The sequence below is a fragment of the Colius striatus genome, chromosome 10 (assembly GCF_028858725.1).
Source record: "Colius striatus isolate bColStr4 chromosome 10, bColStr4.1.hap1, whole genome shotgun sequence".
Lineage (NCBI taxonomy): Eukaryota > Metazoa > Chordata > Aves > Coliiformes > Coliidae > Colius > Colius striatus.
In genome coordinates this window covers 8,863,419-8,882,973 of record NC_084768.1, presented here as the reverse complement: position 1 = coordinate 8,882,973, position 19,555 = coordinate 8,863,419, and the positions used below count along the sequence as shown (strand labels likewise).

The window sequence follows — 19,555 nt, the reverse complement described above, 5'->3', positions numbered from 1 at the left end:
CTTGCAGACCCACAAGTTGGAACTTGCTCTCCATCTTATAGCTTGCCTGACATTATAGAGCTTCAGCCCCAATTTGAATATTTTTATAAGATGTTTCAGAACTGCTCTATGCTCTGAATTGTGCCAGTTTCCTTCCACGTGCTGGAGAGTGGGTACTATGTGGGTGTTGCAAAAACAAACTGACAAAAGCCCCCAAACAAACACCCACATTTGTCTTTACTGAGTAATTGATTTTGGTAAATGTTGACACCTGTCTTCAGTGGTGCCTTCATTTTGCTGCTGCATGGAAAGCTGATCAGAGAAGCTTTTGTGGATTGTGTGGTATCTGGAGAATGATACCACATCTGTTTAAGTGCAACTCACCTTCAATCTGTGGTATTTGGATTTGTAAAAATAAAGTGGTATTTTGCAAGAAGATGAATCCTTCTGGTTTGTCTGGGTTCATTTACTATGTCTGCAGTAAGTGGGTTATTTTCTAAACCGTGTTTATTTCATCAGTGCAAGTTGTGCCATTTTCTAGCATATTGAATCTCTCTTAATGCCAACATTCTTGAAATATTGCTGACTTTTGTCCTGTTGATTTAACTTGGCTAGCATACAGCTCAACTCTTTACCCCTTTGTACACATCCATGCTGCCTAGCCACGACGTTCAGTTCTTTCTATTAATGTGGTACATAAAACTCAGTGCACTTAAATTGCACCTGTGGCACACAAAGGGGAAATCATAACCTAATTTGAGGTTCTTCTCAGTTTCAAATCAATACCTGATGTACAGGAAGGCCATAGAAAGACAAATATATAACTTGATGTTCGCTGTTGTTTTTTGAGTGGTTTAAAATTTCAGACTTGCTGCTTCCTAGTCTCTTCCTTTCCATGGCTTTATATTGCTGTCAATAGAAACAAACTGGCTTCTGTAAAGTAAGCTGGAGCTTTTTCTGCTATTCATCTGTATTTTAAGACTGAAACAAGAAATTGTGTGACATAAGTTGGTCTTTCTGACGAGTAATTAAGCCTGTTGGTCTGGAGCCAAAGTTATGTGAGTTATGATGAACATAATAAACAAGACTGATATTGATGTTGGTGCCACTTGTACCTCTCTATGGATGTTTTCTCCAACTTGCATGTTGTTCTTAACCATGTATTAGACTGTAAAAAGAATTCTTTAGTTGGTTCATCTGATGAACTCCAGTATTTGTAGTGCAGTCCAGATCTTGACGCATTTCCCTTATCACAGTGGCAGCTTTGACCACTCATATTTTTTTTTTTGAGTGCACAGTTATTTATAAATCTAATGCTGCCTTCTTCCTTTTTGTGCAAAGTCTTCCTGCAGATCTTAAGCCAGCCCCTCCTTCAACTAACAACTCAGTCAATTTGTAGGTGCCGGAGTCATTGGAAAGGCTAATAGAGGCTTGTATACAGAGATTAGTAGGTGTCTGTTTTCTAGTTCTGGCTCAAGAATTCTCTTTTTGCCGAAAGGAAAGAACCCCCCCCCCCCAAAAAAAAAAAAACAAACAAACCCCAAAACCCTTAATTGTAGAGACTCTACCTTTAGCAGGCTGATTGTTAGCATCCTGTTTTGGTTTTAACTTTTTTTTTCTTTCCTGCGTGATGAGGAACTCTAAATAGGGGAACTTTCTATCTAGTATAGTAACCTAAATGACTTTCTGAATTTTTGATGGCTGTCAGAGCAGAAATGTTTTGTTCAGGAAACTGAGCTTATTACTAAAGCAAGTGGCTTGGCTTCCAGCTCTGCAGAATCACTCACTGATGAGCTGAATCTCCTCCCCTTAAACTCTTTTCAAGCTTTCTGCAGTACTTCCTCTGCTGGGCAATAAGTTGTTTCAGTAGGCTCTCTTCCTCTTTCTTGACCTCCTCTTGGCCAAGTTGTTTGTTCTAGCATATGGTCAGTCCATCTACTTAATCTTGCTGTCTATAAGAGACAAGCAAATAGCTGAGGGAGAACCTGCATCAGAGAGAACCATATGTGATATGAGGAACATAAGCAAAATATCTAGTCCAGATATTTGACAAAGCAGCAAGTGGAAGCTTAGTGCTGAAACAGCTTTCTTTGTCAGAAAATCCTATAGCATCTACTCCGTTAAGAGAAAGCTAGTTTTCTGCTGAGAAAACTTAATTCTGGTGCATCTGGCTTCTGTTATGGGAACAGTGATTGTGACCCTTGTAAGGAAATTGGAGTTGGATCTTTATCAGATTGCCCTTTAAGTAGCTCTGTTCCCCTGGTGATGCTGCTGGCCCGTGGCTGTCACTTTGTGGCACTGTTTGATAGAATTACTGACCTTCTTTGACCTCAATTTTATATTTAGAAAATTACACATTCTTGTATTTGCATGTTCCAGGGTCAGAATTTTTGTTAGATTTTTCTACCCCCATTCAGTGACTAGAGAGGTGAGGATACAGACCTTATTCCAAGGAATATGGCTGTACCTGCAGTAGCAGTACAATGACAACCTGTCATTCCAAGCTTTCTGGGTTCTGCTTTGACACAATGCAGATTTTTTGGGGTTTGGCTTTGAGTTGCACTTTGAGTTCTCCCTTCTCAAAGCATCTCCAGGCAGCCTTTTGCACAGTGAGGTGTTAAGCATAAATAAACCTTCCTGTATGCTCTCAGATCGAGCAGAGAAGCAGGGTGCTTGTTGCTTATGTCAGTTGGGAGCATCACACCCTTTCTTGTCTCTGCTGCTAGATGACCTGGAAAATAGTAGTAAGAAGAGGCTGGGGTATAGTACTTGTAATATTTCTGCAGTTTCAGCCAGGCAGTGAAGGTGAGCAAGAATGAGCAGAGATACTGGCAGTGCTGCCTATTCTTTCTTGTGTGCAAGAGTCTGCTGTGTTGCAGGTGGATGCAGGGTTGAGCAGTCCATCTGTGCTTGGAGTGGGGCACGGCTGCAAAGTACAGAGTATCTTAACTGGTTTCCCCATGTTTAGCAGCCTCTCCCAGCTTCCCTCCCCTGTGCCCCAGTGACAGGGAGCAGAAGCAAGACTGCCAGGGGGAGAAGCAGAAGTGGCAAGGAGCAGGGGAGTGCTCTGAGGTTTAGGGAGGAAACTGGGCCTTGCTACTTCTCATGCTTTGAAAGTTTTTAAGATTTGACTTTTTGACCTTAGGAATGTTGCACATTTGTGTGCTCAGAAGTTATATCAGAACCTCAATATGAACAAAACTGCTGCTTTAACTCTAGTGTCTTTTGTCCAGTCCTGATGGTAAAAAAAAACAGTGGTGACCATGACCTGTTTGCGTAGTCAGAAGTGGAGATTGCTCAAGTTGACTGATGCTGAAATGACAGTCTCCTTCAACACATCCTTTTGTGCCCAAAGCTGACAAGATCTGTGCAGCTTTGTGTGCTTCCCTGCCTCTTCAGTGAGCAGTGGTTTTTTTTCTCACTGTGTGCAGAAGTTTGTGCACACTTCTATGTTGTATGATACAGTTTTTACCTGGTGGCAACAGGAGGACCTCAAACTGTGCTAAACTCAACAGCAGCAACAGCATGACAATAAGAGGCTTCTATGCTGAATCTAATTCCCAATAACTTTAACTCCCTTATCAGGTTTTTGGCCTACCTTTCCCTCCATGTGGATATTCATAAATGAATTTAAACTTGGATTTAAGAGAACTTTTAGGGACTGAAGGCAAGACCCCAGACTGCAGATATGCTTCTGAGACTGCAGCAGACTGTCTTCTCGGGATCTGTCTCAGGAGACTGATCGCTCCTAAACCAGTGAATGGGGAATACCCATAGGAGACGTTGTAGCAGGATGAGCTCTGAGAGTTTTCCAGAAGAGGCTAAATGCAGAAGTTGAAGTTGTCCCTTTCTGAGAATGAGCTGCCCTTTTGCTGTTTCCTTCTGTCTCCCTTCAGGAGTTCAAGGAGACCCAAGAGACCAGGGCAGAGGAAAAAGAGGAGAGTGCACACACTTTTAGCTTCACATCTGGGAACAGAACGGGAATTTCAGTCACTCAGACAACTTTTTATATTGTAATTTACCTCTCCAGACCAAAAGCTATTCAGAGCTTTCAGGGTCAGGAAAGTGTTGAATTAAACCTTGCCCATTTGGACTTCAGTGGCTGTTACTCCTCAGTGTACTGTGAAGTTGTACACTGTGGAAATGCTTTCTGTGGGCTTGAAACAATGGCTGTGTACTGCTTTAAATGCACAACAGAGAGGCCGTCCCATCCCATAGTTTGCATTCAAAGTATGACGCATAAATGTGAGCTTTGAGACATGGGAAGGAGCATTTCAAAAGCTAACCAGAGAATCCTGTTCTGCCTCCTGAGAGGAGGTGTAGGTGTGGGAGTCAGAACCTGGGAGCCAGAGGGAAGTCTGGTTAAAATCTGTAGCAAAATAGCTGAGACCCTTCTCACATTAGTCATCACACTGCATTTTTTTTTTCTCCCCCCTCTCTTGAAGCATCTTCCAATCAAAGAAGAGGGAGTGTTGAGTTGGGGGGGAGAAGTAAGACTGCTAGGAAATTCTTCTCTTCGCGTTTCAAATTAAAACCATCTGCTTCCTTCTGTGCATCTCCAGATGATATCATTGTGCCTGAATAGGAAACTCCCATGAAAATCAAACATCTGGAAGGCTGGTTAAAGCAGTCTATATGGTGCATTTGAAGAGACTGTCCTATGAATGTGCCCAAGCAAATAGAGTATGGTACATGAGGAGGTTTTTCCAACAGGCCAGACATGTTTTTCAGATGTCTTTTCAAAGCAATATTGGGAGGTAACTTCAATGCATTTTTGGCTCTTCTGCCACAAAACTACAGCTTTTGTGAGTCTTCTACTTTCACATTGTAGCATTGTAGAGTAAATGCATCTCTGTGAATTTGTGAGTACTTCAGATTTGAATAAATACATTCACTTTGGGTTTTTTTTAATGTCTCTTGTTTAGCTTCATGAGAGCCTGAGCTAAGGCAAATGCAGGCTGGAGCTGAAAGGAGGAGGGAAAAAAAAAAGGGCTGAGCTCTGACTAAAGTATTTGTGCTGGAAAGTAGCCCAGAGAGAGTAAAGGAGAAGCTTTAATTAGAAGCAGCTGCATAGCTGATGCAGCCCACAGGACATTTTCCCATCTCAAACTCTAGCTTTCAGAAATCATGATTTGAATTAAGTTGTATGTGAAATTTGTTCTTAAAAGATTAAATTCCTGTTGAAGTAGGTTAAGAGACCTCATGTGCTTCCAGAAAGTGCCAGAACAAACTTTATCTTCCTGTTACAGTTTCTGAGTGTTAGATGGAAAACTGAGGAGAAACAGTGGCTTTTATTTGGAAAAGATTTGGTTTCCTGTTCTGAGCATGTCATTTGGAGCTGACACAAGCTGCTACAATTTTGAACTGCTCTGTAGACAAGTGGCTTTTTTTTTTTTTTCCTAAAGAGAACTTGAAAGAGTAGGTTGGGATGAGAGAAGAGCAGGGGTGGTGGGAAGCTGGAATTGCTGTTGAGGATAATCATATCCTTTATAGAAGTCTGGACTTGGACCCAGCTTCTTTAGTGTTTGCCTCTATTTTTAGAGAAACAGTGTGGTGCCCAACATGAATCGGGGCAAATATTTGCAGTTCTGTCTACACTAACATTTAGAGCTAAATTACTAGTATTTGTGCCTAGATATGTGGATGACAGAAAATATGGTTGAAAACCTGGACTGTAGGGTTTATTTTTTTTGCCTTAACATCCAGAAAAAATTGCCCTGAATTGCTGGAGGGGAAAATTGCATAACTGTGTGACCAAGCACTTCTCCCGGAGGAGAACAAAATGGTGGGTACAAGGGCCGTGTATAACTGACCTACCATCTTTCCACAGGCAGGCACGTTCCCTCTGGCACATTCTGTAAAGCTTTGACCTTCCAAAAATAAAGAGCTGAAGTTAAAAGAGCTTTTGCAGAGTTCCCTGCTGGAGTGCTCCCTCATGTTTTTCTGATTAGCTGCAGAAGATACTGGAACAAGCCTCGTCTTGGAGAGCTCTTCAACTTTGTATCAGAACATTTGTGTACAGAATACTGGGCCATTTGTGGGTGATAATTGTGGGTGTCATCTTAGAGCACAGGTCTGAGCTTTTCTTTTCAATCATACCATCAATACTCTTAATCAATGTTTAGGTTCCCTCCTCCCTGTTACCCAAGGGCAGAAGTTAAATGCGCCTTCCAGTATCCTAGAGTATTGAGGGGGACGGGAGAGAAGATATGTCTTGGTGGTTTATTTGCTTGTGGACAAAGCATGAGGTGTTCTAGACTTTCTAGTTTCTTACATCCTTTCAATGAAAAAGACTTTTTGGACTTAGATGTGTTTTGTTTTATTTTGCGTTTGTTGGAGGACATCTTTTTTGCCTGATGAGATGCCTAAGTGAGGTTCTGTGAAGTTCTGGCTTGTTCCTCTTTCTTTCATGATGAAGAGAACTACAATTGTATGGCCTGTGTGTGTTGCTCTTAGTTTGAGGAGCTTGCTGTACTGCTGACACTGCTGCCCAAACTCCCCTATTACAGTGGGGAAACCAGAAGAAATCTCTGTAGTGAAATCTTGTAAGCTTTCTGAGACTGGAGTTCAATTTGACTTTACGCATTAATCAGCTGCATATAGATCTCCAGAAACAGGATTTAACTGTAGCTAGCCAGATGGTCTCCAAGCAAAACTAGTCAGTGCACCATGTGCGGGCTTGAATGCCGTGGGAGTCGAGCAGTCCTCTGGCACAGCCGTCTTCACTGGGTGCCAGATTTCTATGTGATCGAGCTCGTACAAAGCTGTGCTGTAGCCCGCTGGCGTTTGGACTGGTTTCTAACCCATATTAAGGAGGGATTCGGGATGTTAAAGGAAGCCTATAGAACTGCCGTGAATGCCCGAAGATTGCCTCTCCTGTGATGTGGCAGAAGTTCACACTGACTGATAGCCTCCAGCTGCTGTACCTAGGATAGCACAAGAGGCAGAGGATATTCTGCGAGAGGTATTGTCTCAGGATTTGGTTTCTGTGACTATTAATCCTCCTTGCCTTGCAAAAACTCTTCTTTCATGTCTATTCTTGGGTATGAAGTTGAAAGTGTTAAGGTATGGTGAAAGGAGCCTAATTTGGCTACGGGGAATGGTAAATTACGATTATGCACATCTATTAAATGACTTTCCTGCTTTAGACATATGGCTGAAGCTAGTTAATAAATTTTAACATGAGAAAAAACAGTTGTGGTCATCTAGTAATGACCCCTTGCGTAACTGGGATAATAACCTCTCCGAATAGCTGTGTTTGAACTAGTGTGCATACTCTTTCTGAAACAGCCAATCCTGGTGTTCTTTTAAACAAGCATAAGTGACGGAGAAATTCCACTGCAGCCTTAAATGTGCCGTTGCAGTTGTTTCTCCTCACTGCTGAGGGACTGCGTATGTCTGTATCTGAAGATAAAGACATTATCCTATTTCTGATTTGAATTTAAATAACTTGAACTTTTAACTGCTCAGTTCTGTTATCCCCAAACCTTTGAGACCAGGAATGATTGTTAAATCTGAGTTTCTTTGTGGATACTTAAAGCCTTTGATTAACTGTCTCCTTCCTTTTTCCCTTTGATAAGTAGACTGAACCACCTGAGCTTTTCATTGTGTTGAATTTTCTATTAATCATTACTGTTGGCTGCTTTGAACTTATTCTAGCTCTTCCTTCTTAGAGTGGACACCAGAACTGATGTAATAGTCCAGTAATGGTTGTGCCATGGTAGTATCAGGTGAAGCATCAAGCTCTTTCACTCTTACTTCGTAATTGCTGTTTATACATCTAAAGTACTCCTGGCCAAATGTTCAGCTGACTGTTAGAACCCTCAGAGTAAGTCTGTCTTTCCCAGATCAGTCTCCTGTTTTGGGGAGACTATTTTGTGTATGTGTTTTAGTTTCTACACGCATGAATTTGAGTGCTAAAGTACACTTTGTGTGCTGACTACTTTGTTAAGCAGTTCACATTACTACTCTGTTTCAAGAATCTGTCCTCTCTCTTACCTATATGTATGACCAGCATTGGCATTTTCTGTTGTTATTCATTGATATGTGTTGAATAGCATAGGAACAAAGGCAGATCCCTGTAGTATTCTGTTTAAAACACAACTTCATGACCCTTCTTTGACTTTTAAACTGAATTTTAGGACGTGTCCAGTTAGGTGTGGTGTGAGTTTGTTTGGTGATTGTTTTGGATTTGTGTGTTTTTCTAATCCACCATACACTTTTTAAGTGCATAAGGAAAAGGCAGTCTCTGTACTGTTACATTCTTGTCTGGGGGCTAACTAGAGACTTTGTTTATTTCTTGCAGGTGTAATCTCCTCCATTTGGATTGGTGTGATTTAAGTTATTTAATTGGGCCCTATCCTGTTCAGGAATAAAGTGTAGTTAAAACTGTTCACCTCTGATTTTTTTTCAGTGAAATCCTCGTTCTCTTAGGCTGTGTGTATCTTGGGTTACTTAACAATTAAAGTGTGCAGCTGTGCACTGCACAAAAAACTGCAAGTGGACAGTCCTGTATGTTAGGTGTTATTTTTATCCAGTGTATACTCTTGCAGCTTTACCTGAAAGAAGCAGATAGAACTGTGGGTGACACAAAGGTGGGGTTTGCAGGCTTGCTTGCTTGGATCCTGTATCACTAGAAGTTAAATGGAAAATTTGGAGTACAAAGGCCGGTTGAAAGATGGATTACAGCTGACAAGTGTAGTCAGACTCTATTGACATAAGTTTGGGTTAGAGAGAAATAACTGCAATTATTCTGCAGCCGCAGAACTTTGTATAAAATATTGCCCTAGTTGTAGATAGTGTATGTGTACTCGTTTTTCTGTGGGAGATGGAGGAACAATGACCTTGTCATTAGGGTGTTAGCCAGGGGCGTGGGAGACCTGACTTCAGTGCCTGTGTTGCTAGCTGAGTGCAGACTTCAGCATGTCGCAGTCCCAGATGCACTTATCAACATGAGGATAACACTGTATTCCTGTCTCACGGGAGTGCTGTGGAGAAAGATCTGCCACAGATCTTCAAGCCCTCAGACACTGCGTTTGTACAAGGTTTATAAATATTTTAGAAGCTAGATAGTGCTTGGTCTTAATACCTATGACTGAAACTGCTTGATTTCCTGCTTAAAAAAACATGCTTGTTAGAAGGGGAGTAGGTGCAAGGAATTAATTGTTACTCAGCAATTCTTGAACACTTGGGCTTTTATTGAAGTTCTGAAGGGAAATGCAAGAACAAGTTCCTGCATTTGATGTAACTCTGAAGGCAGTATTTATTTATTTTGTAACGAGTGATTTCACAATTTGAACTCTTCAGTTTTCTCATTTGGGGCAATCCCAGAGGAATGCCTTGTTCCATCTCTGACGTTAGCTTTTAGGTCTGTTAGTGTTACCATTAATTATGGCAAATTCCAAAACTTTTGGTGACCATGGGACTTTATTCCTGGTATCTTCCCAGGACAGCAAGGCTTCAGATGAATGTGCTGCAAGTAATTTCTTCTCTGTTACAGGTGTCGAGAAGGCTTTCTTGGAGACTACTGTCAGTACAGAAACCCCTGTGAAAGCAATACCTGTAAGAATGGGGGAACTTGTGAAACTACATCTCTGATAGGAAAGCCTACCTGCAAATGTGCTCCAGGCTTCATGGGAGAGGATTGTCAATACTCTGAATCACACCTCTGCTACGTGTCCCAACCCTGCCTGAATGGAGGAACTTGTCACCCCCACAGCCAGGAAACATATGAGTGCGTCTGTCCTCTGGGTTACACAGGTGGGCTTCTGCATTTGTACCTCCAAACTCCCTCCTTTCTGAATTACTTCCTCCCGGGATGTTCTGGGGTGGTTATAATACGCTCTCAAATTCACTAGCTCCAGCACAGGAAATGAAGAGTCTAAATGACTTCATGACCAAAAAAAGTCAAGAGGGGTAGGGAGTCAAACTCCCTACCCTTTACACGTAAGCAGAAAGACATTTAGATCTTGTGGGGTTGTACACATGGGAAAACTGAGTGCAGAAGCTCCTCTGCCGTGGCTGTTACACTTTGAATTCAGAGTCTACCTCATAGAATAAATGAATTAAATTTGTCCAGCAAAATCTTTCTATGGGAAAACTATTATTTGTTGCCTAAGGGGAAGCATGGAAACTCACCCTTCCTTCTCGAAGGGATTGTAGAAGTGACTGACAGTGTTGCATTATGATTTCAGGTCATGGGTTATTTTTATAAATCACAATGTTCTGTATCTGACTGCTGCCCTGTAACAAAAATGACTTTGTAGTGTACCACAAACGGATTTTCAGTTCGACTATAATACTGTAAAATGCAGACAAATTTTCCTGTGCTGATCTTAAGATGTAGTACACCAATCATTTTGAGGTAGCGTGAAGGAAAGTGTTTTCCATACAACTAACTTTTTATTAATGCAACACTCTGTCTTGATCCTACAGGAAAGGATTGCCAATGGATCGATGCCTGTACATCTCAACCTTGTGCCAATGGAAGTACATGTACTGTATCTGGAAATAAGTTCTCTTGCATCTGTCAATCTGGCTATACTGGCCAGAAGTGTGAGATGGATGTGAATGAATGTGCCACACCAGGCCTTTGTCAACATGGTGGGACCTGTGTGAATTTGCCTGGTTCCTACCGATGCCAGTGCAAGTTGGGCTATACCGGGCATCGCTGCGAGACCATTTATGTACCCTGTTCCCCATCACCCTGTATGAATGGAGGAACTTGTCATCAAACAAGTGACTACACCTTTGAGTGCAACTGTCTGCCAGGTAAATGATGCTGCTTGGAAAGGCTTGGTGGAGTAGCCTTGTCAGGGCATCTATGTTCTTCTGGAAACTTTTCTTGCAGTTTCTGTGTGGTGTTTGTGTACGGTAAGGTTGAAAAGAGAAATCTCAGCGAGGCAGAAAGCTCTGCTAGCATCTTAATTTCTGAGTGTCAGAATTTCATAACATGGAAAGGAAGAAAAGGGAAGAGGCTATATATAATTGAGAGATTTCTTTCTAACCCAGTTAGAGGTAGAGAATCAAGTAGGTAAGAACTGTGAGAGAGATTCAAGGGGATTAGGGTGGTGTCTCCTAGTACCTGTTCTGAATGTGAAATTGCATGATGTAAAACCTCTACAAATACTTAGTTTTGTGTCAGTAAAGGCCAGTTAACTTCAGTGATTGAAGATGAACATGTATCTGTCTCCCAGCTTTTACCCTTGAAACATGTTCTATTCCCTCTTTCTCCTCCCGTTCCTCCAGATCTTACAAGCTATAATTCAAAGAATCACACCATTTTTTACCTGTAATATAAATTAATGCTTGCTTGCTTTCTGATGCTGTTAGCTGCCCTGAGTTCATCCATAGCAGGACTGATGTGCTTGCTCAGGATTGTGGACTGTGTTGACTTTGTGTGTCAAGCTGGGCTCCAATCCCCAAGACACTCATCTGTACAAATGACCATAGGACACCTGGCTGGGACCCTGGTGGTCTCCTCCAGTCCTGCTGCTCTCCGTCCACATGTCATACTGACCACAGGGCAGTGCTAGTTATCTTTGCCTGTCAGGGCTTTTTTAGGCTGATATTTTTAACTGAGTAATTCAGTCCATGGGAAACTGATTGTTTGGAAATGCTTTTGACTAGACTTCTGACTTAAGTGTATTGCAGTTTGGCACATGAATGTTTGGTGTGTGGTAATCTAGAAAAGTAAACTCTCTCCCCTTAAGTATTGCTCTGTTATTATTTATGTGAAAGATGTAGCTGCCATATACTGTTTAGGATGAACGTAGGGTGACAGCATTCTCACAAGGATCACCTGGAGTCACAGGTAATGTGTGGAAAGAGAATTTAGAACTTTGGAGACCTTTGTCTTGGAAGTGTTGTCTCATGTAACCTTAAAAGTACACTACCAACCTTAGCTAGTGCCTGCACAACAACTTTCTGGGTTGTCTGGGCAAGCACATGACTTAGAAGAATTTAGGAAACTCGGTTTTAAAATAGGATGTATCATCTTTATTTCTGTGTGAAAGCAACTATTTCTAACTGTGCTGAAAAAAGTGCTTGAACATACAGGGTCTTTGAAAATACTCTATCTGAACTTACAGTTGCTCTTGGAAAATTTATTGCTTTTCTGCTTTGCATCTTTTTTCAGAATTTTCTTAGTTAGTCATGTTTAGCCAGTTTAAGGAGTTTAAGATCTCATGCAGAAGCACTGTGATGCTGAGAAGAGGAAGATGGAGCATGAAGGACATAATACTGTAAAGCTGATGAGACAGTTTGATTTCTTGACTCTTATGGGGCACAGGACTAGGTAGGAGTACATTTTCCCTTAGCCAAGCGTGTGGGCTGGCTAAACTTGGGTCAGGAAATGAAAATGAGATTACTACAGTAACAGTTCCACACCCACACTGCTCTCACACATTTTGGATTATTAGCTGCTTTTTTGGACTTAGTACACAATGTGTATAGTGGGGGTGGGTTAATGTGGCTTTGAGAGCCTTCACTTCTGTATTTCCTGTATTTGTTTAAGTTGGCCATGTTGTTTTGCTAGCTTGACTTCTTGAAAAAAAAAACCAAAAACCTAGTCACTTGAAAAACAGCAAAAAAAAAAAGTGAGAGACTGGAGAAGCAAAAATACTTACATTAAACTCTTTGATAAAGGCAAGGCAGCCAGCCATTTCTTGCCCCTTAGAGTCAAGCACACAGCATGAGATGTCTAAAGTGTTGGAAAAGGTTCTGTCTGGGAAGGAAAGGTCAACAGAGTGAGGAAAAGTGATGGCTTGTCACACCCAGAGAAGATGTGAACAAGGCCTGCTCATCTGGAAGACAGTGCCAAGAGTACAGGCTAGAAATTCCTCTTTAGACTTCTTCTCTGAGTTGGAGCAATGCCGATGGTACTGTGACTATAAATGGAATTGCTCTAGCCCTTCCTTCTGGACTGCCTGAAGTTATTGCCATCGCTCAGGGTTATGGATGTAGAGGCACGAGGCAGTTACATCATGAAGTGCTGGGATGGCTTTTGACATGATTTTATGTCTTCTGACCTGTGAAATTGCTTTGAAGAAATGGTTTGTGCCCAAGCAACAACTTAAGCTGGACTGGCGCTGGAATAACATTTCCTGTAGATGTGATGTTCTTTGCTTTTGAGTGAATTTCATTCTCTGTAAATACAGATACATGAGAATGAGAGCTTGAAAATAAGTAAAAAGCCTCCAAGCTGGAGTTACCTGTCCCAGCAGCTTTTTCTACAGTAGCACAAGTACTGTTTATGTACAGTGTAGTTGGGCTGCTATTTTAAATACTCAAGTTCCCATTTCACTTGTAGATTTACACAAACAAATCTCGCATTAGCTAATTCATGAAGTCATATGTTAGAAGAGGTCAGTGTTTGGTGGCAAGTGTCAGTATTGCATCTGTAGGAAAGGTAACTTATTTTCTATCCATCCAGTGTAATAATTTTTCCTCTGGGCTTTGAAAAAGATTGTAGACAAGTGAACATGTTGGGTCAATCGTAACATAAGCCATAGTAAAATGCTTCCGTGAAAGTAACTTAACCTGAAGCAATAGCAACTCCTTAAATATAAGAACTAGCTTGTAGTTATAAATATTTGACAAAAAAGGAGTTCATTTGGCAACTAACCTTCAGTGGAATGTTAAACAAGTCAATAGAGGAAGTTCTTAGCTGGGAAAGTGATTATTCATTGTTATCCATCAAAATAATTACCCATTAACTAAGATAAGGACCCTAGGGAATTCCAAGGGCTTATTCAGGAAACAATCTGTCAGGCTGGAGCAGGCTGTTTATGAGAGCTGGAACACTTCCTGGGAAGAGGAAGTACCTCATGCCGGTTCGTAGCAGTGTCATGCTGCGCTGTGTGGTGAGCATCGTGAATTGGGCTCCAGCAGACCTACTGAATTTCCTGTGGTGGGGGGACCCTGCTCGGTGGGATTTAGAGATGAACTGCTTCCTGAACTGTGGGATGGGAGGCTCTGTATGGTGTGGTCTCAGGGTACCAGATGCTCTGCGTGCCTCTCCAGGTGAGCTACCTTTCCTACATGGAGTAGCCCATCTCCCCTGACATGCAGACCCTTCTGTGTTAGAACAATGCAGGTCAGTTTTAGCATTCTGTGCTGAATTCCCTACTTTCTTGTCAGCAGGGCCTGAATCTGTTCTGTTTCTGTTCAGATATCATTTCCTGTCTCCATAACTAATGGGTCCTGCAGAAAGTCAGAGGTGTAATTTGCAGGTTGAAATAAGGCTAAGGATTAAGATTTGGAAGGAATTGGGTATGGTGCTCTGGAATAGGGTGGAGATTTCAGATGACATAGGAGTAAAGTTATGTGCTTGCATCCATCTGTACTAGAGGAGGAACAACATGCCTTTAGCAATGGGAATGCTTTTCCCCTAGAGATTCTCATTCCTTAATATGATGTGCTTGGAGATACGGAGCAAAAGTCAGGATATGTATTGCAAACTGTTTTCTTAGAGGGAGAAAGCAAATGACATGTGAGTCCCAGCACAGGGGGGAACAGGAAACAGTGTCAGGTGTCTAAATACATGAAACTCTCGGGCTTTCTGGAAAAGAGTCAGGTTATGTAACTGCAAAATCAGATCCTGGGAGCCAACTTAAGATAAACTCGTGTGTCTCAGAGTAGCTTCATGCTTGTCATGCACCTCCAACAGAGGTGCATTGGTCTGAGTAACCATGGCTCTAAAGGATGGATTTAAAGAATGAAAGCTGAACTTTACTAGGACAGTGTTATTTACAAAACAAGCAGATTACAATGTTGTGGTGTAAGTTGGACTAGACACAAAATTCATACCTTTGCAGCTTGTAGGTATTCAGAAACTAAACTTACAGCAGTTCTTCAGAGTAGGACAAATTTAAAAGGAATTTGGGAGTTGGGAAGTTACCAAAAAGGAAACTTGTATTTTCTCCAACTGTGCATTCAAAATAGTGTTGTCTTCACAATCTCAACCATTCCTGATTCCATTTCCTTTGGACGTCTTTTGACTGAGCACACTTTGCTGTGTGTTATTCATAGAATCCTAGAATGGTAGGGGTTGGAAGGGACTTTTAGAGCTCATCCAGTCCAGGTTCACCTAGATCAGGTTCTGTAGGAACGTGTCCAGGCGGGTCCTGAAGACCTCCAAGGAAGGAGACTCCACACCCCTCCTGGGCAGCCTGTGCCAGGGCTCCCTCATCTCACAGTGAAAGAGTTTTTTCTTATATTTAAGTGGAACTTTTTGTGTTCCACCTTCATCCCATTATCCCTTGTCCTGTTACTATCTACTATAGCAAAGAGGGGTGTCCCAGCCTCCTGACACCCACCCTTTAGATATTTGTAAATGTTAATAAGATCTCCCCTCAATCTCCTCTTCTCCAGACTAAACAGCCCCAGTTCCCACAGCCTTTCCTTGTATGAAAGATGTTCCAGTCCCCTGATCATCTTGGTGCCCCTGTGCTGGACTCTCTCCAGCATCTCCCTGTCCCTCTTGAGCTGAGAAGCCCAGAACTGGACACAGTACTCCAGATGAGGCCTCACCAGGGCAGAGTAGAGGGGAAGAAGAACCTCCCTCGACCTGCTGGTTATTTCTTTTGAACCTCTTATTGCACAGCTTTTTTTGTTTCTATTCTGCTGTCACTAGTGATATCTTCCAGCTTGTGGTGCAAGATTAATGTTTTTCTACATCTACATGAGATGCTTGAGGACCAGCTCTTAGATGGCAGAATAACTGGTTAAAATGTTAAAATGTACGATGGTTTGGCGAGGTTTTAGTATTGGGCTGACTTATGCATTAGTGTCATGCAAAATCACTGGGCTGCTTTAAATTTGTGTACAGTACAAGAGATTAGTTTTAAATAAGTGCCTGCTGTCAGGAATCTGTTTACTCGAAAGTGGGGTAGGCCTTTGTATTGTCTGAGCTGAAAGCATAAGAACTTAAACCTTTCATATTTGTGGTTCTGGATGTATTTCCACGCTGATCATGTTGCTGGCATGAGTGCCATCTGTGGTTGGTGGAGTGATTCTCCTCAAGCTGAAAACTAAGCTGATAGGACACACTTGTGTTTTACAGCTGAGCCTTTGGTCATGCACGGTAGCTTTATACAGTTTTAAACATAGTTATATGATATTGTGTTCCTTTGTAGTTGTTCTTCAGCAGCTTTCGCCAGCAAGGTGCTGCTGTGATGGTTAGGATCCAGACTAACTGTGTTGCATTTGCTCTTCATTTTAATCTCCCATACTGCCATGAAATTTGCAGGATCTTGGGTGAAGTTGGGAAAGGTTTTGAAGGGAGAGGGTAATACTGCAGGTCTGTCCTTTTGGTTTTTGTTGTGTTTTTTTTAAATATTGCAACTGCTCTTCCTTGGTGATGAGTGCTTATGCACTTGATGGAGGCTGGCAACAACGCTCTGCTTCTCACTCTCACCTGTAGCACTGGAAAAGTTCAAGAGGTGGGAATGCACACTAATCACCTCAAGTCCCTCGAGTAGTGCTAGTCTGGAGAAGCTGCGTCAGAACTTTAGAGTCTGTGTCATCTGCCACACAGCACGATCTGCTTTGGACCAGATGTTACTTAAAAGGTCTATGTGACTTGACACAGATGTTATGGAAGTGTCTGGAACAGGCCATCAAAAGTAGAGGGGTTAAAGCATAGTTTTAGATGAGGACTGTGTCATGTTGAGATTGCATTCCAAAGCAGTGAAAAGGCAGAGCTGACGTTTTAAATTAATGTGTGTCTTCTGGAATCATTTACTTCATCCACATTAGCATGCATCCACTTGTGCTTTGATAAGTAGTGCTCTCATGCAGCAGAAATTGCAGGTTTATTTAATGAAGTAAATCATCAGGAGAAATTGAGGGGAAGATGGGTTATTGGTGACTCCCTCTCTAATGTCCTCACTTCTCCTTATTTGAGAGGGAGATCTAGCAAGGATATTTTACCAGTGTGGATATGTTCATTAGGAGTCTTGATTTTTTTCATTGTGGAAAGATGTCTGGTTCCTTCTGCTTTTCAGACAGGGCTTAGTGTTATAAGCATTGCTTGGATGGTGGCTGATTTGCTGATTTAGACTTGTCTAACACTGAAGAGGGCCAAATCAGGTATTTGGAAGCCCAGTTTCAAAGCATAGAAGATCTTTCTTTGATGTAGCCAAGCCATATGAACTATGCTAAGGTATACATGAAGTCAATGCAAGGTACTTTTTTGCCATGGGAAAAACTTGTCCTGGCTCATGTTCAAACTGCCACTTGGTGGGCAGCGATGAGTTTACCTCATAGTAAACTAAATGGCTTGGTCTTCACTTCGTTTGCTTTGAATGACAGTGCTCATTAGTCACTTAAAGAAAAAACATCCATGTCTTTTTGGTTGTGAAAACATATTGGGCCATCTACCCATGGTAGTAAGTGTTTTAACTGTGTAACCTGACCTGCATGCTATCAGCAAAGGCATTCAGCAGTCTCTGGTCAGGCTGCTACTTGAAGGTTCATCAGGATTAGGTTAATGGGGCAAGTGTTTGAGAAAAAAAGAAGGGAGGAAGCTGTGTGAAGGGTGAATTCTCTTGAAAAGAGGCTGGAAGCCCATTTCAGTCTGCTGTGTTTCTGCTTTCTCCAGGTTTCGAGGGAAGCATCTGTGGGCACAATGTTGATGACTGCCCGAATCATAACTGCCAGAATGGGGGTATATGTGTGGATGGGGTGAACACGTACAACTGCCGCTGCCCACCACAATGGACAGGTACGTACTGCGAGCAACAACTGCTCCTGGGCTGTGTGCAGCTCATGGCTGGGCCTTGTGCTGCAGGCTGGGGGCACATGTCAGTGGAACCCTGAAAAGAAAAGGGTTTGTATCAAAGCCACCACAATGGAGGACAACTTCCCGTTGCAGCTACTACAGGCTGATGTGAGAAGGGCTGTGGTTAGCAGGTCGAGAGAGGTTCTTCTTCCCCTCTACTCTGCCCTTGTGAGACCATATCTGGGATATTGTGTCCAGTTCTGGTCCCCTCAGTTCAAGAAGGACAGGGAGCTGCTGGAAAGAGTTCAGTGCAGGGCCACCAAGATAATTAGGGGTGTGAAGCTGTCTCCCTTCTGATGAAAGGCTGAGGGAGCTGGGAGGTCTTTAGCTTGGAGAAGAAGAGACTGAGAGGTGACCTCATTAATGTTTACAAATATGTAAAGGATGAGTGTCAGGAGGATGGAACCAGGCTCTTCTCAATGATGGCCAATGATAGGACAAGGGGCAATGGGTATAAACTGGAACACAAGAGATTCCAAAGGAATACAAAAAAGAATTTCTACACTGTTCAGGTGAGGGAGCACTGGAATGGGCTGCCCAGATGGGTTGTGCTCTGGAGACATTCCAAACCCACCTGGACGAGATCCTGTGTGACCTACTTTAGGGCGTCCTGCTCTGGCAGGAGGATTGGATGAGCTTTTGAGGTCCCTTCCAAGCCTTAAGGTTCTGTGATTGACAGACCGAAACTGTGATTCTTGAGTTGCAGTGCTGTGCTGCTGCTTGTATGGGTTAATCTGTGAGAGGATGTGCTTTGCAAAAGTGCAAACTATGGCTTTACTGTTACAGGTGTGTTCACAGTGGTGCTTTGCTGATATATTTGGGGATATTTTTAACCAAAGATAATGATCCTCATGTAGATAACGGTTATGCAGGTGAGGAACAGGGCAAATCTGGAAGGAGGCATAGGTGGGAGAAAGGGAAGGAAGAGAAGAAGTGTTATGTATGGGGAAACTGATGTTTTTGCTATTATTTTCCTGTTGTGACTGATTTTTATCTGGATTTCTCTGACAAGCAAAGTTGCTCTTGTTTCATAAATGAGTCTGGCTTATTCTGAGTCTATAGCAGGGAAAAAGTGTGAATTTCGAGAAAGTGTGATGCATAATGTAAGGAAGCAACTTACAGGAAATTCAGTCAAAATGTTTCTGTACCTCAAAATAAACAAATACCTCCGCTTTTGGGGTGGGTTTTTCTGAGTCATACGAGACATTCTTAGCTGGCGCACTTTTTCATTTGAGTGTAGTTATGCCCTTCTTTCAAAATCATGGGTAAAAAAACAGCCCTAAACCTGGGAAACTGAGATATGATCTCAATTTGCATTATTCCTTTCATAAATTGGGATCCTTGTTTTGGATGAAAGTGTGAAATAGCTCCTCGGGTTCTGAAGAACCTTTGGGACTTTTTTTTTTGTATATCTAGAAAATGTTATTTGTGACTTCTGTAGCAGCTGACAATACAGTGTAATTCAGATACACTGTGAGGAGTTTGGCTGCTGGAGACCAGAGGTTTTATATTGTTCTAGCTTTTTTCTTCAGAGCAGCATTCTCATGATAAACTGGTTGTCATTAACTGCAAAGGAGACTGACTGCCAATTAAGATCCCTTATTAAGATGAAGAAATTACAGGTTCTTAAATGAAGTTAAAACCACATGAGAGTGAAGTGCACCACTGCTTTCATAGGTCTTTAGGTTTAAATAGAAGAAAATGAGTCGTCCCATTACTGAGCAAACACCCTCACTTCTATACTGCTTCTCTGTCTATATGGCCTTAAAGCTTGCAGAAAGTGAAACCTGTAAA

At 42.1% G+C, this 19,555-nt stretch overlaps 1 protein-coding gene across 2 annotated transcripts in view; it reads left to right on the top strand.

The window, feature by feature from the left end:
• NOTCH2 (notch receptor 2) overlaps nucleotides 1-19,555 on the top strand; it is an 85,918-nt gene that overhangs the window by 10,503 nt on the left and 55,860 nt on the right. The window contains exons 3-5 of one of the 2 annotated variants that reach the window (XM_062003489.1): nucleotides 9,479-9,738; nucleotides 10,414-10,749; nucleotides 17,582-17,704. In XM_062003489.1, the coding sequence (XP_061859473.1) occupies nucleotides 9,479-9,738; nucleotides 10,414-10,749; nucleotides 17,582-17,704 (719 nt within the window). The remainder of the gene's footprint in view (nucleotides 1-9,478; nucleotides 9,739-10,413; nucleotides 10,750-17,581; nucleotides 17,705-19,555) is intronic. The other variant, XM_062003490.1, reaches the window with a different exon arrangement.